The sequence below is a fragment of the Hyperolius riggenbachi genome, chromosome 4, assembly GCF_040937935.1.
Source record: "Hyperolius riggenbachi isolate aHypRig1 chromosome 4, aHypRig1.pri, whole genome shotgun sequence".
Lineage (NCBI taxonomy): Eukaryota > Metazoa > Chordata > Amphibia > Anura > Hyperoliidae > Hyperolius > Hyperolius riggenbachi.
In genome coordinates this window covers 321,080,853-321,103,209 of record NC_090649.1, presented here as the reverse complement: position 1 = coordinate 321,103,209, position 22,357 = coordinate 321,080,853, and the positions used below count along the sequence as shown (strand labels likewise).

The 22,357-nt window shown below is 45.7% G+C and overlaps 1 protein-coding gene across 1 annotated transcript in view; it reads right to left on the bottom strand.

Annotated features, from left to right (window-relative positions):
• Positions 1-21,276, bottom strand: part of SLC22A3 (solute carrier family 22 member 3) — a 166,607-nt gene extending 145,331 nt beyond the window's left edge. The window contains exon 1 of the mRNA XM_068231733.1: positions 20,477-21,276. Coding sequence (XP_068087834.1) covers positions 20,477-20,896 — 420 coding nt within the window. The 5' untranslated portion in view covers positions 20,897-21,276. The remainder of the gene's footprint in view (positions 1-20,476) is intronic.
• Between the last annotated feature and the right edge of the window lie 1,081 nt (positions 21,277-22,357).

Below are 22,357 nucleotides of genomic sequence, written 5' to 3'. Positions count from 1 at the left end.
AAAGGCTGCAATGTACCCACAGGTGCCTGACGGGAGGGTTTACTTTTTGCACACACTGCACATTCTCTCACATACTCCTTGCAGTCAGTTGCCAGTGAAGGCCCCCATGCACACCTAGCAACAAGGTCCTGTGTTCTGGTGGCACCAGGATGTCCAGCATTTTTGTGGGAGTGGAACATCTGCAATATCTGGAGGCGAAATGGCAACGGTACAAACATGACCCCTTCAGGCTTTCCTTCAGGGACATCCTGCTGGAAGGGACTTAAAGTTTCAGTCCAGTTCCTCCAGGTCTCTGTGGCTGCCAACACCACTTTCTGTGGGAGAATAGTCTCTGGGTCTGAGAGCTGTGCTGTCTCTGGCTCAAAACATCTGAATAAAGCATCTACTTTAATGTTTTTATTACCCGGGGTATACGTAATTATAAATCTGAATCTCGAGAAAAACAGTGACCACCGAGCCTGTCGGGGACTCAATCTCTTAGCCTCCTCGATGTATTCCAAATTTTTGTGATCAGTGTAAACTGTAATCGTATGTTCTGCTCCTTCTAGCCAATGACGCCATTCTTCAAAGGCCAATTTAATGGCTAGGAGCTCCCTGTTGCCTATATCGTAGTTTTTCTCTGCGAGTGAAAATCTACGGGAGAAATAGGCACACGGGTGTAACCTTCCCTGCAACCCAGAACACTGAGACAGCACAGCCCCTACCCCAACCTCGGAGGCATCAACCTCCACAATAAAGGGATAGTAGATGTCGACGTGTCTCAAAATGGGTGCAGTACAAAACAATTCCTTCGGAGTGGAGAAAGCAGCAAGAGCTTCGGGGGACCAGTGGTTAGTATCTGCCCCTTTCTTTGTGAGGCTGGTGAGGGGTACGATGACTGTGGAGTACCCCTTTATGAACCTTCTATAGTAGTTAGCGAACCCTAAGAATCTCTGGAGAGCCTTCAGTCCCACCGGCTGAGGCCACTCCAGAACAGCAGAGACTTTGGCAGGGTCCATAGAAAGGCCCGAGGTAGAAATTTTGTACCCCAGAAAGGCGACAGATGTTACATCAAAAATGCATTTCTCCAACTTGGCATATAACATGTTTTGTCTTAGCTTGCGCAACACAAACCTGATGTGATCCCTATGCTCTGAGAGGTTGGCTGAGAAGATTAGTATATCATCCAAATATACCAGGACAAATTTGTCTAACACCTCTCTGAACACCTCATTAATGAGTTCCTGAAAGACGGCCGGGGCGTTACACAACCCGAAGGGCATCACCAGGTACTCGTAATGCCCATTGGGTGTGTTAAAGGCCGTTTTCCATTCATCGCCCTCTCTGATCCGTACCAGGTTGTATGCACCCCGCAAATCCAACTTTGAGAAAATCTTAGCATTGGTGACCTGAGTAAACAAATCGTCTATCAAAGGCAATGGATAGCGATTTTTTACTGTGATTTTATTCAGGCCCCGATAATCAATGCATGGCCGAAAGCCTCCGTCTTTTTTCTTTACAAAAAAGAAACCTGCTCCAGCAGGCGACCGGGAAGGGCGATTGAACCCTTTGGCTAAGTTTTCATGGATATATTCCTGCATGGCCAACTTTTCAGGCTCAGATAAATTGTAGAGATGACCTTTAGGGGGCATACAACCAGACCGGAGATCAATAGGACAATCGAAAGGACGGTGTGGAGGAAGTTTATCGGCTGACTTAGGACAAAACACGCCTGCAAACTCAGAATACTGATCTGGCAATCCTTCCACGTGAATCTTGGTCTCGCCCAAGGTTACCTTCGCTAAACAATGATGAAAACAATGGGAAGACCAGCTTGTTAGCTGACCAGTGGCCCAATTAATCTGAGGTGAGTGAAGTTGTAACCAAGGCACGCCAAGAATGATCGTGGAGGTTGTCATTCGTAACACAAAAAAATGCAAATTTTCTCTATGCAACACCCCGATAGTGACTCCCACTTCTGGAGTCTGTGACAGAGGACTGTTAACCCTGCAGAGGGGAATCATCTACTGCAGTGACCTGAATCGGTGGTTTTACCGGGGTGACCGGGATACCCAACTCCTTTGCAAATTCGTAATCCATAAAATTAGCCGCTGAGCCCGAGTCAATGAAGGCTTCAGTGACTTCAGACCTATCTTCCCACGAAACAGTACAGGGAAGAAGCAAACGTTTATCATCTAGGGGTAAAAATTGCACGCCTAGGGTATTACCCCCGACTACACCTAGGCAGTAGCGTTACCCGACTTCTTAGGACAATTCTGCACTCTATGACCCCCCTCTGCACAATAAAGACAGAGCTGCTCTGATATTCTGCGTTTCCGCTCCACTTGAGACAACTTTGACCAACCAATCTGCATTGGCTCCGGTGGAGGTGAAGCGGGTGGAGGTGGAGTCACTGGGGGTGCAGCGTGGGACACCATTCTCACATGATTTTTACCCCGGGTCTGTTTCTGATAGCGCAGCCAGCGATCTATCCTGATGGCCGATGAAATGGCCTCATCGATGGACTTAGGTTCAGGCTGACTTAACATAAGATCGGAGACCTCGTCTGACAACCCTGATAAAAAACAATCTAAAAGGGCAAATGTGTCCCACCTGGCCGATACTGACCATCTCCTAAATTCAGCAGCATAATCTTCAACCGGACTCTTGCCTTGACGTAAAAGTTTGAGCTTCCGCTCAGAAGTCGAGGCAATGTCCGGGTCATCGTAAATTATAGCCATAGCTTTAAAAAATTCCTCTACAGAGGTTAGGGCCTGGTGACCAATGGGAAGGCTATAGGCCCAGGTCTGAGAATCGCCTGATAACAAAGTTTTAATAAAGGTAACCCTTTGGACCATAGTTCCTGAAGAATTAGGTCTTAACTCAAAGTATGATAACACTCTACTTCTAAAATTTCGGAAGTCAGATCTGTGACCAGAACATTTTTCAGGTACAGACATACGTATGTCTGTGCTAGGAGGAGATCGCACTTCATTCACAGCCGTCTGGAGGGTTTGTATAGATCCAGACAAAGCGTCCATTAACGTCTGGTGGCTGCCCAGCACTTGATCATCAACACCCTGGAACTAGTCTGAAGTATAACAGAATGGTAACACAAGTCCCTAATCTTGGGTGTGAGGTCCGTGATCATCAACACCCTGGAACTAGTCTGAAGTATAACAGAATGGTAACACAGATTCTGACAAAAAGGTCTGAGTGCTTCCACGTAGTGATCGCAACGGCAGACAACCAGAGAATGACCAGCACCCAGTATATATAGCACAGCGCTCACCGGCGCCTCCCCTAAGTGCTGGACCAATGGGAACTGGTGGAATCGTCAGCTGACCGGCTTGGTCAGCTGACTCCCTTCTGGCTGTCATAAAAGTTCTGCCTCTCAGCGCGCACGCGCGAGCGTCCTTCTGAGCCTGTGTGAACTATCAGTCCCAGCCACACCAGACATGTGTTGTGTACCACTCGCCGCGCTGGACGCGGAACCAGCCGCACCGCTATCAGGGCATGCGGCGGTTTCTCCGCGTTCGGCCATACTAGCAGATGTAGGCCTACGCGTGCAAACCGCCGTGTTAGATGCGGAATCAGCCGCCTTGTTCTGAGCACACGCGGCGGCTTTTCCGCGTTTTCTCACAGAAGGGTCTCCACTTTTTTAAAAAAGATTTCGTTTTTAAATCCTTTTGTAGTATGGCATCCAGCCTTTCCAGGGACAGAATATGTAAAAGTTCCTCCTTGAGATCCCATATAGTAGGAGTTGTTGCATAAATCCAACGATTGTATATACTTTTACGTGCTGCAATTATGATTAGATGGGCAAGATCCGTCAGTTTAGGATTTGATGCACTTTGAGCAGATTGAGTTTCTTGATAATTAAATAGGCAAAGCAGTGGATCCTTCTGAGGCAGTCTTTTACATACATATTTGATATAAGATAAGACTTCGTCCCAGTATTTCGCTATTTTGGGACAGACCCATAGACAGTGTACCATGTCTGCATTTTGTAACCCACATTTAGGACATGCTCCCACATAACCCACTGGGGGGCTTTTATACTTAATGTTGAATGCATAATTGGCTTGATATAGCATCAGGATGTGTGACCCTCTCCATGTTTCCCTAATCATAAGCTTACGGAAATTATTGTTCCCTTCCAATATTTTATCCTCTAGTTGAGGAACATCAAAATATTTGCGCCATCGAATACGCAGGAGGTCTGATTGAATCATTGAGAGAGATTTTCTTTCAGGGCCTGGTTTTACAAAAGTGTCAAACTCAGTTATTTTAGCTATGGACTAAATATTGCACAGGTTACTGTGTACATATGATTTGATTTGAGCTATAGCGAGAAAATGCTTGTCAGAGATGCCCTATTTATTCTTTAATTCTTTTATTGAGTACTGTGACGCCGTCGATATGACATATCGAATGCGTCATGGAGTTACCAACGCTAGTTTTTCGCAAACCACCCAAACTGACAGTTTTTGGTTTAAATACACTTTTTTTTCCCTTCACCAAAGGGCTGGAGAAATCTTTTCATGGTCAGTTAATTAGCCTCCTGTTGAAAAGATTCTCTGCCAGCACAGGGGACCCCCTGAGGTGTTTATGACCTCATCCATCAGGTGAAGGGTAGATATCAGTTGACAGAAGCTCATAAATTGTAGCTTTCTCCAGCCTGATCGGCACCGACCCACCAGGAGTCCGACACCTAGCTGCCTTGTGGCCTGAGTTGAAAGGAGACAGGAATGATCCTTATCACGCCATCTGGGCACCCAAAGATTCAACCAAACTGTAGAAACTGTATTTAATAAATAGGCACAATTTGGTAATATTTCTGGTGTTCCCAAGATCGCGGTTCCCTCAAATTCACGGAGTTTATTAGATTCCACATGACACTGGTCCTGAGAGATTTTCAGCCCTCTGGATCTTTCGGAACCAGTGCCAGTAAGGTGAAAGGGGGGGACGGTGCTATTAGCGATCCAGACTCCTCGTGTTTGGTATTAGCAGATTCACACACTTACGCTGATTGTGAATATTCATTCGGGTTCTTGATATTACCTACGGGCATGCTGAGAGCGGGCAAAATATGAATTGGCCCAAAACCTCTCCCTGCCTAAGGGGGCATTGCCTTATTCAAATTGCAAGGCTGGACTTGTATGTGTCATAACTCCTCCCACCTACAGTGAGGAACAAAACTGACATGATCCAAAAGTCCAGTGTCCTTTACCTTCAATCTGATGCCTAGTAACATCCTGGCAGCCCGCAGGGACACGGGCCAACCTCCATCTTTGAACTTTCTAACAAAGGCCTGTTGGCCGCATGGCAACCGCCATTTTGGGACTTTCGCCAAAGACTTGCGATTGCCGCATGGACTACCAATAACGGTATTTGAACTGTATATATTCAGACATTCTGTTTCTCTTCCTCTCTTCTCTCTGTCCAATCAATCTGTTCTAAAATAAGCTGTGTGTATGTAGTTTAGAAATAAACTAACGATTTTATCGTTCAGTCTTGTGCCTGTTCTGGTCATCTGATTGCTGCTATAACGAATCTGCCCTCTGAAGAGTCAGTCATACTACCGCATCGTTGTATGATTTGCTTATAAATTGTTTGCTAGCTAGGTTGTAAATAACCGTTTCTTCCTTCTAGGATTAGCTAGTACCAGATTTCCTGTGCGAAATCGATAACGTTAGTTTCTCGATTGTAAATACAATTCGAAATTGTATCATATAGGGACCCAGTAACCTTTCTTTAACGTCACATTGCTCACAGTCTTTAAGCCGTCGGAAGTGACTATTCCCCGAACGGTGACTTGAGCGTGTTGAACGTGATTGGGCTGGCTACCGTATTATGATAGCGGGAGTCTCTTTCCTCCCTGAACTTGAGAGAGTGGTGGCAGTTATTACCCGATTTCCAGCGCGAAATCGATATTTTTAGTGTACCGATTGTATATACAATCAAAATTGTACATGTATGGGCACCTCCAACCAATCTTAACCGTTTACTACGCACACAGTGAATTTGCCTCCAGCAGTCTCTAGTGCATGAGACCTGCATGGCAACAGTGGCCTAGTAATACGGGATTGGTGGATGTTTGTCCCATTACATATTGTCGGCGGCACGCTCTGTCGCCCTTTTCTTCTTACCTCTGACGATCCAGCAACCGGTCTCGTTGTCCGTCTGCGCCCGTACTTCCTGCGTACGCTAACGGGAGCAGATCTCGACGGGATCGCGGGGCTGGATTGTCACATTGGTGGCAGTGGTGGGATAGCACACCCCAAAACCAGGCATAGCCAGCTTTTGGGAAATCAGAGCGCAAAGATCTGACAAACTCAGTCTTTGCAACCAGAATAATAAGACAGTGGTCACTAAGTATCCTGTCTTGCAGAACCGAAGTTCTGGGCACAAAACGGTACACATTGATAGCGAATAGATTGGTCTACATTTCCTAACTTTCTCTTTGCTATATCCTACTCTTTCTTGTACTCCTCTCTTCTGAATGTCTGATTCAGTTCAGTTTCACCAGAATTGGTTTGTTCCTGACTTGCAAGCCCTCTGCAAATCGCACGGCATTGCTGCTTGCAGCACAAACAAGGCTGAGCTGGTGGCATTACTCCAGAGATGGAATCCTTGTCGCCACCTTGCTTAATGCCTCTATTACCTGCAGTCCTGATACGCCCGGAGTGGTTGGCAAACCTGACCGGCGAGGATCTGCGCTTGTACCAGGAGTTCCGAGAATGTCAGCGCCAGCATGAGGCAGCGATGCTCCAGCATGAGGCGGAGGAGCTCCAGCGTGAAGCAGAGCACCAAGAGTGGCTGCGCCAGTTTGATCTCCAGGCCAAGGAGCGACGACTCCAGCGGGAATTGGAGTTGGCAAACCTGACCGGCGAGGAACTGCGCAGATACCAGGAGCACCGAGAGTGTCTGCGCCAGTGGGATCTCCAGATCGAAGAGCTACGGCTCCAGCGTGAATTGGAGTTGGCCCAGCTAACCCAATCGAATCAGCACTCTTCACTATGTGTTTCGGTGGAGAGATGCGAACCTCTACCCGTGACCCCCACAGCAAATCTTCCTGCCATGGAAGAGGGCACGGAACGAGACTTTCCTGTGCGCACCTCTGAGAGGGCGTACCATCAGGTTCCTGTACCTGACAGCCAGAGAACCCTGGTGCTGGACAGTCACAGAACACTGTCCCAGGACTTGGAAGGAGGTAAGCCTACTGCATTCGCTCCTCCTGGCCCAGTGAGCTTTGTGCCACTGAGACCTGCAGCTGCTGCTATTGCTGCATCCCAGTCTGACACACCTGCCATTCGCACGTTTAATCTTTGTGGTGCGACCGGCCACATAAAGTTCTTCTGTCCCAAGAGGAAAAGAACGACCGTCCCTAGCCCGAAGATGGCTAGCAACCCTGATCCGTTACCTGCATCACCCTCTGCACTGCCTGTCAGCGTGTCAGAGATGCTCTACGGTTCCGGAAATCGTCACAGTGCTCCAGTGGACGACCAGATCATCTTTTGCTCCAGTGCTCCAGAAGCAGATGTTTCCTTGGTCTGTTCCGACCTTGCCACAGAGGAAGATATTCTCCCACAAAAGCTCCTCACCCTGACTGAAGTCAGGCCCAACCACCACAACCCTGTTATCCCAGGTCCCGAGAAGGCCGGATGGGGGGTGGGTTTTCCAGAGCGGGCTGTTGCTGAGTTTCCCTCTCCTCCTGTGCTTGGCACTGATCTAGGCACGCTTGTGTGCCCTTCGGAATTTTCTGCTGATATGCAGGAGTTCCCAGCAGGACTCCCTGACCACCAGGTACTGTACAAGCCTTTGGGAAAACAGGGAGATGTCAAACCCTTACCTGCTAATGCTACTGTACCTAACGCCGCTGGGCGGGAGGTACCCTCAGATTTACATGTACCAGCAACTGACTGTCTTTTATCTCTTTCTGCACCTGTTATTACTAATGAAATTGCATGTGTCAGTGATAATTGTGATAGAAACGCTGTACATTCTTTGTCCATTACATACTCTATGGCCAGCCGCATGAACTCAGAGCTGACAGCAGGGATTCCCTCTGACAATTCTGACTTTCAGGCGGGTGACACTCATGCTAAAAATGACATATCATGTTATGCAAATGCTTTTGATAATGTTGTGCATGTTTGTGAGAGTACGCTGGATGACGTTTTTTAGTGTCACCGGCAGTCTGGACTCAGGACTATCTGGAGAAGTCTCGACTTCCCCTGATATCTCTGACCTTCAGACCAATGTCAATATTGACGTGATTTTGATGTACCCAAAAGGGGATGTTTATTGTAGTGTACCTGTGCAGACAGACACACACAGTACTGTTAACCTGAGCTCAGAGCCTGCAGGCATTCCTGTCAGCTCTGACCCCAGAGAGTTTGATTTTCAGCAGCTAGCCTCAGATCGCACTAGGCAGCTGGCTGAGATTTGTAGTCCCACATCCGTGAGGATACTACAGAGCGACTCCAACCTGCGTGCGCTTAGTGGCCAGACCGCTAAGCCGCCAGCAGTGGAAGCTCCACTACAGGTGTACAGGGAGAATGGTAACTACTCCAGTGAGCCCATTCCCCATGTAACTGACACCCCAGGTGAAAGCACGGTCCATGTGGATCTGTTAGAAGCCCAGTCAGATAGAACGCAGTTAGTTCTGGGAGAGCACGGCCAATTAGAACAGGAAGACACAGGTCCCCTGCCAGGCTTGATAGCTCCCACACGAGAATTGGCGGATGATGTGAAAGTCACCCCCCACCTCTCGTACTCCCCGAAGGCCTCGCTGAAGCGCACTGCGCCCCCACAGCGAAATCTTCGCAGCAACCCTGGGCAGGATACAGCAGTTCACAGAAGGGACCCGGGGACTCACAAGCCCTTATGGCAGATCCCCTACAGCGCCTCTCCGGAGGTGCAAGCAAAAGTGAAGATGAAGTATGAGGAGATGTTACAGATGGCTGTCCTCCGCAAATCCTCTAGCTCACAGACCACCATGTTCTGTGAGGCCTATAGGATGCCGGACGACATCCCAATAACCGTTGCGTATCCCATGACTCCCCTCGGTGATCTGTTGGATTGGCTGGCATCCGCCAACTACCTAACGATCATAGATCGGAGCTACGGATACTGGCAGATTCCAACCGTGCCCAAGGCACGCCTGGAATCCACATTCACCCTGCCCTTGGACTTAAACGCCTCGATGCGGATGTCTTTTGGCATGATGGATGCCCAAGCCACCTTTCTCCAGGCGTGGAACGACCTGTGGAAAAGCAAGCACGGTTGTACAGTCACGTACCCGGATGACATCCCTGTGTTCCCCCCGACTTGGGAGCAACACTGCGATCACTCGTCCCTGGTACTAGGACAGCTGTCAGCTGATCATCTGACCGTTGAACCAGATGCATATCAGATTGTCATGACAGAGGTACAGGCCTCTCTGGGAACAGCGGGATACTACAGGACGTTTGCAAAGCCCTGTAGCCTCCTGGCTAAACCACTGACCAACACAAAAAGGGCAACCCCCAAGGTCATGTGGAACCCAGGCTGCCCCGCTGTACTGAGCCCAAGTAACAAGTTGGTATTGCTTCAGTCAAGGTCCTGCTAACCGCTCCTTCCCCAATCTTGTAAAGGGGGGAGATGTGACGCCGTCGATATGACATATCGAATGCGTCATGGAGTTACCAACGCTAGTTCTTCGCAAACCACCCAAACTGACAGTTTTTGGTTTAAATACACTTTTTTTTTCCCCTTCACCAAAGGGCTGGAGAAATCTTTTCATGGTCAGTTAATTAGCCTCCTGTTGAAAAGATTCTCTGCCAGCACAGAGGTGTTTATGACCTCATCCATCAGGTGAAGGGTAGATATCAGTTGACAGAAGCTCATAAATTGTAGCTTTCTCTAGCCTGATCGGCACCGACCCACCAGGAGTCCGACACCTAGCTGCCTTGTGGCCTGAGTTGAAAGGAGACAGGAATGATCCTTATCACGCCATCTGGGCACCCAAAGATTCAACCAAACTGTAGAAGCTGTATTTAATAAATAGGCACAATTTGGTAATATTTCTGGTGTTCCCAAGATCGCAGTTCCCTCAAATTCACGGAGTTTATTAGATTCCACATGACACTGGTCCTGAGAGATTTTCAGCCCTCTGGATCTTTCGGAACCAGTGCCAGTAAGGTGAAAGGGGGGGACGGTGCTATTAGCGATCCAGACTCCTCGTGTTTGGTATTAGCAGATTCACACACTTACGCTGATTGTGAATATTCATTCGGGTTCTTGATATTACCTACGGGCATGCTGAGAGCGGGCAAAATATGAATTGGCCCAAAACCTCTTCCTGCCTAAGGGGGCATTGCCTTATTCAAATTGCAAGGCTGGACTTGTATGTGTCATAACTCCTCCCACCTACAGTGAGGAACAAAACTGACATGATCCAAAAGTCCAGTGTCCTTTACCTTCAATCTGATGCCTAGTAACATCCTGGCAGCCCGCAGGGACACGGGCCAACCTCCATCTTTGAACTTTCTAACAAAGGCCTGTTGGCCGCATGGCAACCGCCATTTTGGGACTTTCGCCAAAGACTTGCGATTGCCGCATGGACTACCAATAACGGTATTTGAACTGTATATATTCAGACATTCTGTTTCTCTTCCTCTCTTCTCTCTGTCCAATCAATCTGTTCTAAAATAAGCTGTGTGTATGTAGTTTAGAAATAAACTAACGATTTTATCGTTCAGTCTTGTGCCTGTTCTGGTCATCTGATTGCTGCTATAACGAATCTGCCCTCTGAAGAGTCAGTCATACTACCGCATCGTTGTATGATTTGCTTATAAATTGTTTGCTAGCTAGGTTGTAAATAACCGTTTCTTCCTTCTAGGATTAGCTAGTACCAGATTTCCTGTGCGAAATCGATAACGTTAGTTTCTCGATTGTAAATACAATTCGAGATTGCATCATATAGGGACCCAGTAACCTTTCTTTAACATCACATTGCTCACAGTCTTTAAGCCGTCGGAAGTGACTATTCCCCGAACGGTGACTTGAGCGTGTTGAACGTGATTGGGCTGGCTACCGTATTATGATAGCGGGAGTCTCTTTCCTCCCTGAACTTGAGAGAGTGGTGGCAGTTATTACCCGATTTCCAGCGCGAAATCGATATTTTTAGTGTACCGATTGTATATACAATCAAAATTGTACATGTATGGGCACCTCCAACCAATCTTAACCGTTTACTATGCACACAGTGAATTTGCCTCCAGCAGTCTCTAGTGCATGAGACCTGCATGGCAACAGTGGCCTAGTAATACGGGATTGGTGGATGTTTGTCCCATTACATATTGTCGGCGGCACGCTCTGTCGCCCTTTTCTTCTTACCTCTGACGATCCAGCAACCGGTCTCGTTGTCCGTCTGCACCCGTACTTCCTGCGTACGCTAACGGGAGCAGATCTCGACGGGATCGCGGGGCTGGATTGTCACAAGTACCATCTCTGATTCTTTAAATCGAGAAGGTTTCCTAATCTTAAAACTCCCATCTCTTCCCACTCTGCAAACATGATGCTTATGTTAAAATTAAGACATTGCCTTTATTTTCTTTCAGCTGCTAACATAACCATAGCCAGGTTATGGAGATCTCACTCTCTCCACGTCTTTGCCTACTGGGCTGACAAAATAATGTTATGGAGGAACAAACAGCTTCTGACAGTAACAAAATGGAAGGCTTTATCACAATGTGGTGTGGGCAATCTGGATTGACTTAAGGACTCGGACATGTTTAAAAGTTTATTGACACAGACTCTACCTGGATTGTGACTTATAATTGTGTGAGGAAATGTTGATGCTATGTTTCAATGGAACCTGTTGTTTTCAATTACGCATTTTACCCTGTGTCCCCCTCATGCTATTCATGGGGTATGTTCAGCTCTTATTTTGTTTTGTTTTGTTCTTTTCTAGTACTGACAGCCTGTGCTTTGTTCTGCACCTTTTGGTCACTGTTTGTCTGCTTTATTCCATTTATAACATGCCTAATGTTTATAACGGTGCATATTCTTTTTTCAGTTATTGGGTAATGCAGTTTATTGTAGTTTTCAACAGTATGTGGTTCTTGGTGCTGTATCTCTATTGACTACAATGTTACATCAGATACCCGAACTCTCAGAAGGTACTTTTTACATGCCTCAACTGTTTTACTGTTACTCATGCTATATTTGGACATGTTTTTCCTGCGTTTGCTAAAACTCTTTAACAAAAAGATTTAACAAGAAATCCTGACAGCACAGATGAACCAGATTCTAATGGCAGGCTCCCAAACAGACTGGTAAACCAAACAGGCTGGAGTCAATTCTCTAAAAATGAAGTCTGTAAAATACCGCTTTTGGTATTTCACACTTTTTTTCAAATTCGTTAAGATTTCCTCACATACGTTAAAAGTTTGGTAATTTACAGAAAAAATGTTGCATCAATTCACTTCCTGCTGGTATGTCTCACTAGCTGTAGAGTAGGTCAGGCAACCTGCAGATTAGTCTGCCTGCATGTGCCGTTCTTGTGCCACATTTTGTGAAGTAAAATGCCACCTGTATCCCTTTAGATGTGCATGTAGCCACTAGAGGTCTTACTTCTGTGTATCAACTTAGAGATCTGCACAGCTAATGTGATACATAAAAGCCGTTTTACTGTCTCCTTCTGCACTCTGATTTTTTTTTTTTGTGATGTCCCACCGGCCAGGGCATCGGATCAAATGGGTGAGAGGCAGGGACCAGGGGGCTCTTCCTATTGGCTGTCTGTTGTCTGCCTTGTCTATCAGTGTTTTGGCATGGTAATTGTTAGTTAATGACAAGTCCAGATAGGTCTTAAAATACCAAACATTTTACTTCCTTTACCGACTGCTCTGATCTTTATGAATTGACATTAGAGATAGCTGTTCGAGGTATTTACCACACAAGTCGGTAATTTACCTCACTAGTAGGTAATTTTACCTTTCCGTGTGGTAATAGCTTTAGTTAATTGTTGTTTGATAAGATGTTCGACATTACCTGTCCTGTGTCACCCACCATGCGGTGCTCATCCATCTCCGGAATCCCCCACAGGTTATTGTATTAGATTCAATACAAAAAAAATAGTTTGCCGACAGATATTCATGAAGCTGGGTGACCCTGGCATCATTAATACCGATCACCGGGGAACATGTCAATATCAGAGGTACACGATGAGGGATCAGGACGCCAATGGTGAGTATAAGTTCACCCAGTATAGGTAGTCAGGTATAGGTGCCCCCAGTATAGTTTAGCCAGCTACAGGTGTCCCAGCATGGTTAGCCAGGTATAGGTGTCCCAGTATAGGTTAGCTAGCTATAGATGACACAGTAGAGGTAACCAGCTATAGATGCCCCAGTATAGGTTAGCCAGCTATAGGTGCCCCCATATAGGTAAGCCAGCTATAGGTGACCCAGTATAGGTTAGCCAGCTTTAGAAGCCCCAGCACAGTTTAGCTAGCTATATATACCACAGTATAGATAAGCCAGCCATAGGTGTCCTAGTACAGGTTAGCTAGCTATAAGGGCAGCCCTCCCTCTGCAGTGACAGCACCAGTACAGAATCCCCCCTGCAGTGGTGCCCCCCCTTTTTCCACCCAGTACGGTGAACAGAGAAGACCGGAGCTGGTGGTGCGATTGGTGCAGGTGAGAGGTACGGTGAGTAACAGCACCTGATGCTCGCTATTGCTGCGGAGGGAGGGAACGAGGAGGAGGGGGCGCTGCAGGGGGATCCTGTACTGGCGCTATCACTGCGGAGGATGAGGAGGGGGAGGAGAAATCGCTGCAGGGGGGGAATCGCTGAGGGGGGAACATCTGTACTGGGACACCTCCTGAAAAACTAGAAAACCTCCTGAGCGGCATACCCGACACTCTGTGGGGGATACCGCTTTCAGCTAACTTTTCTTGCCCGAAACAGTTTCGGGTATACTGCCCAGGAGGTTAATAAACTTGGAAGGACTTTTTGCACTTTTATGCTATGTACAGCGTTTTTACTTTGGAGGTCCACTGATGATATAGACAACGGAATTTCAAGTGCCCATCAGCATTACCAGTGAAGTTGTGGGGTGGCCTAATACCACTATTATATAGTCAGGGACCTATCGGGAAAAAAATAAGGAAACCAAAAAATTGCAAAATATACTTGTCAAGGGCAAAAAATTGTATACAAAATCTTCAATGCAAACAGATGTCCATAAAAAGAACACATGACGTGGACATTAAAGCGGTTTAAAACCCTGACATAATATTCAATAAAAACATGTTTTCCTACTTTTTATATGCCATACGGTTATCATATTTGCATTTGTGCATAAGTATTATTATTCATTTATAAGTTATAGGTTCCCAAAAATACAGTTTTTTGCTTTGTGAGATGATTGCATTTTATTAATAACTGGTTTCATTCATTCATTCATTCATTCATTCATTCATTCAGGCAGACATGATTTGACTCTCTCTCTGTGTCCGTGAGCTCCTGCACAGTCAGAGAATGTGTCACATTCCTCACTTGATACATTTAAGTAAACACAAGATTAGATTATGTAAACTTCGGATGCGGCATGCTCTGCAGGCAGGGAAGCTTCTAAAGCCTGTGATTAACCCTTTGAATGATGTTCTAGAAAAAAAAAATGCTGGTTGTATATAATATGCTGTGAATAATCTATTAGAGCAAAGAAGAAATTCTGGGTTATATTCCGCTTTAATAGTAATCACGTGGATTAATAGTAGATAAGGCAACAACATCAATTTGTTTCGGGTCGGGGACCCTTCTTCAGGCCTTTATTCCTACAATGAGTACCTGCACAATCTACAGTAGGTATCCCAATAATTCTCATCTGGACAAAAACTAAGCCAGGACAGACCACCAATAAGAAGTCAGATGAAGGACTGCATGAATGCAGGATGCCAAGACCAGGTGAATCACTTTAAGTGCACTTTACCACGTGATGTGTTCTTTTGATGGACTTCTGTTTGAATTGAAGATTTTGTATACATTTTTCTGCACTTTTTTTTAATATTAAAAGAAAAAGTATATTTTGCAATTTTTTGGTTTTCAGATTTTTTCCTGATTGGTCCATGACTAATACTATATAGTAGTGGTCATAGTGGTGATTGTGGTTCACCTAAAGGGATTTGACCTCCCATATAAAATATTACTGGGTGGCTTAATACCCCAGATTCGCAATAAGGCCCATTGGCCGATGGATGCAGTGAGTCTGTTGATTAAAGGACTACAATCAAAGTTAACTAAAATCCTAAATGCCACATATATTTCCAGTAATTACTAGCAAATAGCAATACAAAGGCTTTTTGTCATCTTTTCATGTTTTATATGAATAAAATGAAATTTACAGAGAACATTTCTCACTGTGGGCATTACTATGGAGGACTGTGCCCAGCACATCCAGCATACAGAAACAATCTTCACTAGCTCTAATACTGTGACTGGAATCTGTTCAGAATGATAGGAAGCAGAAATATAGCTTCAAATGTGTGTAAATAATCATCAGTTGAAGCTCTGTGTTCCTATCTGTGTGTCTCTCTCTCTGCTGCATAGTGTAAAGTAGCCTAAAGTAAACAGTTTACAGCCAGGTTACAATTCAGCTCTGCCTCCTCCTGCCCCCTTTCCCTAATGCCGACACAAAATTGTTACAAAACAGCTGGTAAACAACAACTAAGATGGCGCCTGGATAGGTAGCCACAGGGGCTTTGGCTAGTAACCTTTTTTTAATCACTTCCCCCCCCCCCCCCCCTGGACCCCTGGTCTTGCTACCTCTGAGATTGTCTCCTGGCTCCCAGAATGGAAGCCCGCTGAATAGCGATGACTGGCAATTCCAGCTCCAACCCAGTCCCGACACACCACGCGGGCTCCAGCAGCGGCCATGAGAGGTTCTAGCAGCGGCCATGTGCTCCTCCACCGCTCCTCTGCACTCTGCAGCAACAGACCACAGAACACCGGATCAGTGGCGGCTTGCAGTCCAATCCCAGCAAACAACGCACAAGGACTCCAGCTGCAGCAGAGAGGTGAGCTCTTCCACCGCCACCAGCTCCAGGACTCCAGCTCTCCAGCTCCAGCAGAGAGGTAAGCTCTTCCACCGCTACCTCTCTTGTCGCTCCTCCGTACCACATGGGAGAAGCTCCTGCCCAATGAAGGCTCTGATCAGGACGAGCTCCACCACAGCTACCCCTCTCATGCCGCTGTTTTGGAGAGGCCCAGCACACTGCGTGGGGAAATCACTCTGGCTCATGCCACTTTACCACCGGCCAAGCCATGTAGCAAACAGCAAGTCACTCCATCGCTCAGCAAACACATATTCTGGCCTCCGTTCACACTGCTTCATCGATCATCATGCTGCTGCACACTCCTGCTGCTGATGCAAGCCTGTGCTGGGGAGTCGGGTGCCATGTAAAGCCACCATCAGTAACCTTGCTCTGCCGCTGATGGCAGGAGTCAGCCTCATCCCACCTGGCCATCACCATTGCAGCTACACATGCAGCTCTCCAACCATCAGTGCCACCCTGCCCGCCAATACACTGCAAGCCCACTCATGGAGGCCGCAATGGCGTTTCCACCAGGCCGGGTCCTATGCATTTTTGCCTGCAACTACCGCATGCCAGGGTTCCCATGCCACCGGTTCTGCCCCTGGCTGCTCTGATCGTGGCTGCACCATTACGGACACGGACCTCCTGAACAGGGCTGGAACAGGGGAGCACTGCCTAGGATTGAGGTATGCAAGACTGGGACAGTTATTACCATCCCCAGGGGACTCTTGGACACCCTACCACTGTCTACCACCACTGTCTACCACTCTGTCTTTTTTTTTTATTTCTCTGCCCTCTCTCTTCCATTTTCTTTGTTCAAAGACATACTGCTGGGCATCCAAATATGCTGTAGAGCAATTGAGCGCTGCATAAAGATTATGGCAGCTCCGCTCAACATAGCACCCAGACAGTCCCCTATATGACTACTTTGTGTATTTTCATCTGTATTTTTCATCTGTATGCTTGTTACTGTACCATCGCCAACCCTGTATGTGCCAAAAATAATTCCGGGTACAGCCCCCGTTGTACTTGGCGAAATAAAATATTCTGTATTCTGTATACGCAGCTTTTTTTTCACACAGGCTGGGCTGAGAGACCTCTGAAAATCATTTTAGTATTGCTGGCTAAAAGCTCTATAGGTATGTGGGATTTACAGAAAAACAGTTTCTTTTATAGTTGTTTTTTAAGGCAGGGATTGCGTAGTCTACCATTCTCCTCCCGCTGGCTCATTGAATATCCTCAGAAGCGCTTAGCACCCTTTTCTCATTATATATACATCTGCTATTCACATTAGCGGTGAAGCGCTCAGCAGGCTGACGGTGTTTATTGTGCACTTTTTTGCACAAGTAGTGACTTCATATTTATGTGATCATTACATCATCCTGAACAGTTTATGTGATCATTAGTCACTACTTTATGTGACTATTAGTCACTATTCAAGATATAATAAATCTAATTCCCATTGTTATAAAAGTGCTGCAAACTGAGTTTGTCACCAGCCGACAGGCATGCCTGTCGGCTGGTGACAAACTCATGCCTGTCGGCCGTCACCAGCCGACAGGCATGGGAACGCGAGTGATTCTTCACGTTCCCAGCCATAATATCGCCCCCTATGCTGCTATTGTGGCCAGGTGACGGCCAAACCGGAAGTGTTCGCCGGCGTGTCCTGGAGCATCGGAGCGGGGCTGCGTGGGCACCGATCGGCTGCAGGGGGCTGAGGGAAGCCCCAGGTGAGTAAATCTCATTTTTTTTATAGACTTAAGGATCACTTTAAAGCAAACCTGAACTGAAAAGGAAGAATAAACATACACACATCATACTCAGGAATGAGCTCCATTTTCATTCGGATTTCATCCAGGTAATTAATGCACCTGAGCGGGTGGATGTGGAAGAGTTAACATACACAGTGGCCATCCCATGCTGCGTTCCAATTCACGGTCACGTGACTACCAAGCTTCCTCCTTCAACCCAGAATTGGAACACAGCGTGAGACGCAATGTGGGTCGCATTAAAGAAGAAGGCCACTGAGTATGTTAACTCTCCCTCACCCACCCGCTCAGGTGCACTAATTACCTGCGTGAAATCCAAATAAAACCCATTTGGATTTAATCCAGAGCTCATCCCTGGTCATACCTCCAGCATAGTCTACTCATCAATCTCTTTCTCCTCTCCTGGGTCCTGTTTTGTCCACTGTGATCAATAGAATTCTCCATCCTCTGTTTTTAAGATGGCCACTATCCCATAACAGCTTCCTGGTCAGCACACTGTTAAACTGTAATTTCGCCCACGTGGGCCATAAGGAAACATGGACATTAATTTGCTCATCAGTTGTCCTTTCAGTTATAACTGACAGCAACTGATATATAACTGACAGCAAATTATACATTCCACTTCTGACAAAATCTTGTCAGAACTGGAAGGAATCGTAACAAGAAAATGGTGAGCTTCTGAGAGGAACTGACAGCGAGGTAAGTATGTAATATTAATTTGCAGGTACATCGTGTTTATTTTAAATAATGTTTTTTAACAATAGATATTTTAAATAATTTTACTCGGTTCAGGTTCCCTTTAAACAGTATGCTTTTCTGCACAGACAAGTGTGCTCTAGCCACACACTATATTATGTATTCACTTATGCACAACAACACAAATCAAGGTGAAGTTATTTTTAAATACAAATAACATCCATGTATAAGATAGAAAATAATATCAGTGCCTGGGGCTATACTTCCATGGCTACTAGACCAATTTCTGAAAACAGGATTAAACAAAATTAAGAAATTGAAAAGGTATTGACCTCAACAATCATCCAGAATTAACCTTTCAAATGAAACAGTGAATCACATTGCTCTGTAGGCAACAACTTCACTTGTGTTCCAGTTTTATTTTTTCCATTAATACATGTATCATTTCCAAGCTCCACTCCTCAGGGACCACTAATTTCACACTTCCCAGACTTCCAGGTAGGACCACAGCTGTTTCAGATCAGCGGCAATGTGAAGAATAACACCAGCTATGACCACAAGCAGTTAGCGGTAAGTGAGGACAGAAATGGGAGGCTTAGCTGGAATAGCCATTTCATACGTTACAGAAAAAGACCTGATTACAGTGGCATGCTTCCCAACTTTCCAATGTGTGAATGAAAAGTGGGAGACTTTGTGCAACATTTCATACCCCCACAGATCCCCGCAATAGCAACAAAAGACTAATAGCACTTTAAATGAGGCAAAGCAATAATTAAGAGACATGAAAAGTATAAACATTTGTAGTAGCAACATAATATTATTATCATGTCATCAGAAAGACATATAACTAAGGAGAGACATATAACTGAGAAGGAGAGATTTGGTTAGGGCTGTTTCTCCACCAAAACGCACTAGCGATTAGTGATTTTGTAGTGATTTTCACAGTGCTTAGGCCCCATTCACACTAGAGCGTTTTGCCGGCGATTTCGGTACAACGCTCAAACGCTAGCGCTTTTGAAAGTGGTAGTGTAATAAAACCCTATGGGCCCATTCCTCCTTGGGCGATTTCGCGAATCGCCGCAAATCGCCCAAAATCGCGAAACGCAAACGCGCAGCCTGCACCATTTTCAGGCGATTTCCCAGCAATCGTGTTTCAGCGCGGAGAAATCTCTGCACTGTCCAGTGATTTTTCCGCGTGAAATCGTGGAAAAATCACTCCGGCAAAAATTGCCGGCGTTTTGCGGTTCTAAGTGTGAATGGAGCCTTACTTGTTACAGAATTGCAATGGCTTCAGAAATGCTACATGCAGCTCTTTTGAATATGCCTGGTGTGAAAAAGCCCATAAAATGTTACTGTCCAAGTGCTTTTTCAAAATGTACAAAAGCAAAGTAATTCCAGCTATGTGTAAAAGTTTAGCTATTTAGCAACAACAATGTTATATTGCGAATACTATATGCAACGTTCCACTCTGTTCATTATTTGTATTTTTTACTAAATGTTTGATGTTAAGGAAATTCTACTGGTACTATATAACACATAAGTTGTAATTGTCTTCTAACAAGTACAAATAAAAAGTTAAGTTTGAGGAAAAAAACTTGCTATTGCAATTTAAATTGTAGAGTAGTAATCCCATTGTAGCGATCGCTAGCGATCCGCAAACATGGTGCATGCAGTGTTTTTAGAGACTGTGTTTAAATGTTAAAGAAATGCAAAATGAAATTGCTACAAAATTGTGGAAAAATCGCTTTGCAAAATGCTAGCGGTTTTGATAGCGTTTTGCAATTCCCAGTGTGAATCGCCACTAAAAGAGCTCTTGGTGTGAAACAGCTCTTAAAACATAGGGACTGTTCCCTCCAAAGCAGGGACAGTTGTGAGGTACACAAGGCTATTAATCCATTGCTAGCATAGCCATTTCACATACATCAAAAAAACAAGGAATACTAGCTGTACCTGACTGATGATGGTTGTCCTATGCTCTTCATATACAAATCCATCCTGGCAAGGTTTAATTGGCAGTTGGCCTAGACTGTGGTTGGTAAAGGTGTGAATTGGATTAGCACAGCTGAAAGGTGAGATACTGCTGTTCCAGGATACATCATACGTGTAGCACACGCTTTTCTCAGAATCATCCTCTTTTACTCTGGGTACTGTGAAGTTTCTTTCCTCCTCTGGGCTCCAGTTGCAGTTTCTACTGATTTCTGCCACCTCCGAGCTCCTGCACCAATAACTGTCGGGTATTTGTCCTAGAAATACTATGCTCACAAAGGAGAATGCAAATGTAATGCCAGTCATGCATAGCAGGAGAAAGACCCTTTTCTGGTAGCGTCCAAACTCCCCAGCCTCCTGCAGGACTTCATCAAAGGTTGGCATGATGCGCAGTCCCTGGAAGCTGATCTGATGCTGAAAACCTGGCAGAGAGCCCTAGCAGGTCCGAGGGGCCACTCAGACATGCAAGCTGACTTGTGACATGTGCTGGAAAGCTTCTAGAATCTGGAGAAATTCCTGTACCAACGGTGATGTCTGTTACAGCACTAGTCAGGTTGAATTTCACATCAGGATGGAACGCTAGTTTGTAGTAGAGAGAGTAGTTTGTAGTAGAGAGAGCTCTAAACTTTCTTCCATTATGATTACTTTAGTGCTGTTTACTCTCGGTCTCTTGGTAGTGGATCTGACTGGAGTATAGGTAATGAATGCAAGCAGGGGGGGTTCAGTGGTCCAGAGCCAAACAACTATACGTGTGTCTGCCTAGCAAGGCAATGCAGCCAGCCCTAATAAGAGGGGAGAGGGAGGAGAGGGCCGGCTAGATGCAGCTGTCTGTGCAGGAAGAGAGAGGGAGGGTTTTCTCAGCTATCCTTCTCAGCACTTTCTTGCTAGTCTGCCTTGTTTCTGGAGTGAGAGCCTGTCCACAGTGCCCAGGCAACACACACCGATTCATAACATATTCTCATTTTCTGCTGTCATGTTATTTGTTTATACATGTACCGATCCATGCAGCCCTGACAGCTCAGCTTTCTCCCACATCTCACATTCTTTTGCTAGAACAGGGATGAGGCTCCCTGCACAGCAGCTGAACTGCAGGTGGTGCAACATGTAATAGGGATATGGCTGGCTGGGTCTATCCATGGTAAAGGAATTGTGTATGTTCTGAATGTATAACTGCTATGGTGTAATCAGGACTGACCGTATGGGGTCTTATGCAGAGTCTATGTCCACATAATGCTACAGGTTTTGTTTCGGAAAATAAATGCTAAAAATATCACTTTTACCAATGAATATAATAGCAGGATTGTCTTCAGTGGCAACTTAAGTAAGTAACAAACATGAGTACATAAAATACAGACACTGGTACATCATGTTGTTAGGCAATGTAAATGTCACAGTGATGGATACATTGTTACTAACAACTTGTACAGGCACTTACAAAAATACTATTTTTTATTTTTCCCATTCCACCTTCCAAACTAAAGTGCCCCCCCCCCCCTTTCATATTTACAGCACTGAATTTTTGAGGCCACATCCCCAACAACAATATTTTATCCTTGCAGATTAGAGATGGCCCGAACCTCCGATTTTAGGAACCTCCGAAAACGTTCGCAAATTTGCGAACGTTCGCGAACCGCAATAGACTACAAAGGGGAGGCGAACTTTGAAAACTAGAAACATTTATGCTGGCCACAAAAGTGATGGAAAAGATGTTTCAAGGGGTCTAACATCTGAGTTTTTGCATGGATGAGTGGGATAGACGCCAAAAGTCCCGGGAAAAATCTGGATTTAACACAAAGCAGAGTTTTACGGGCAGAAATCACATTGCATTCTAAATTGGAGGCCTAA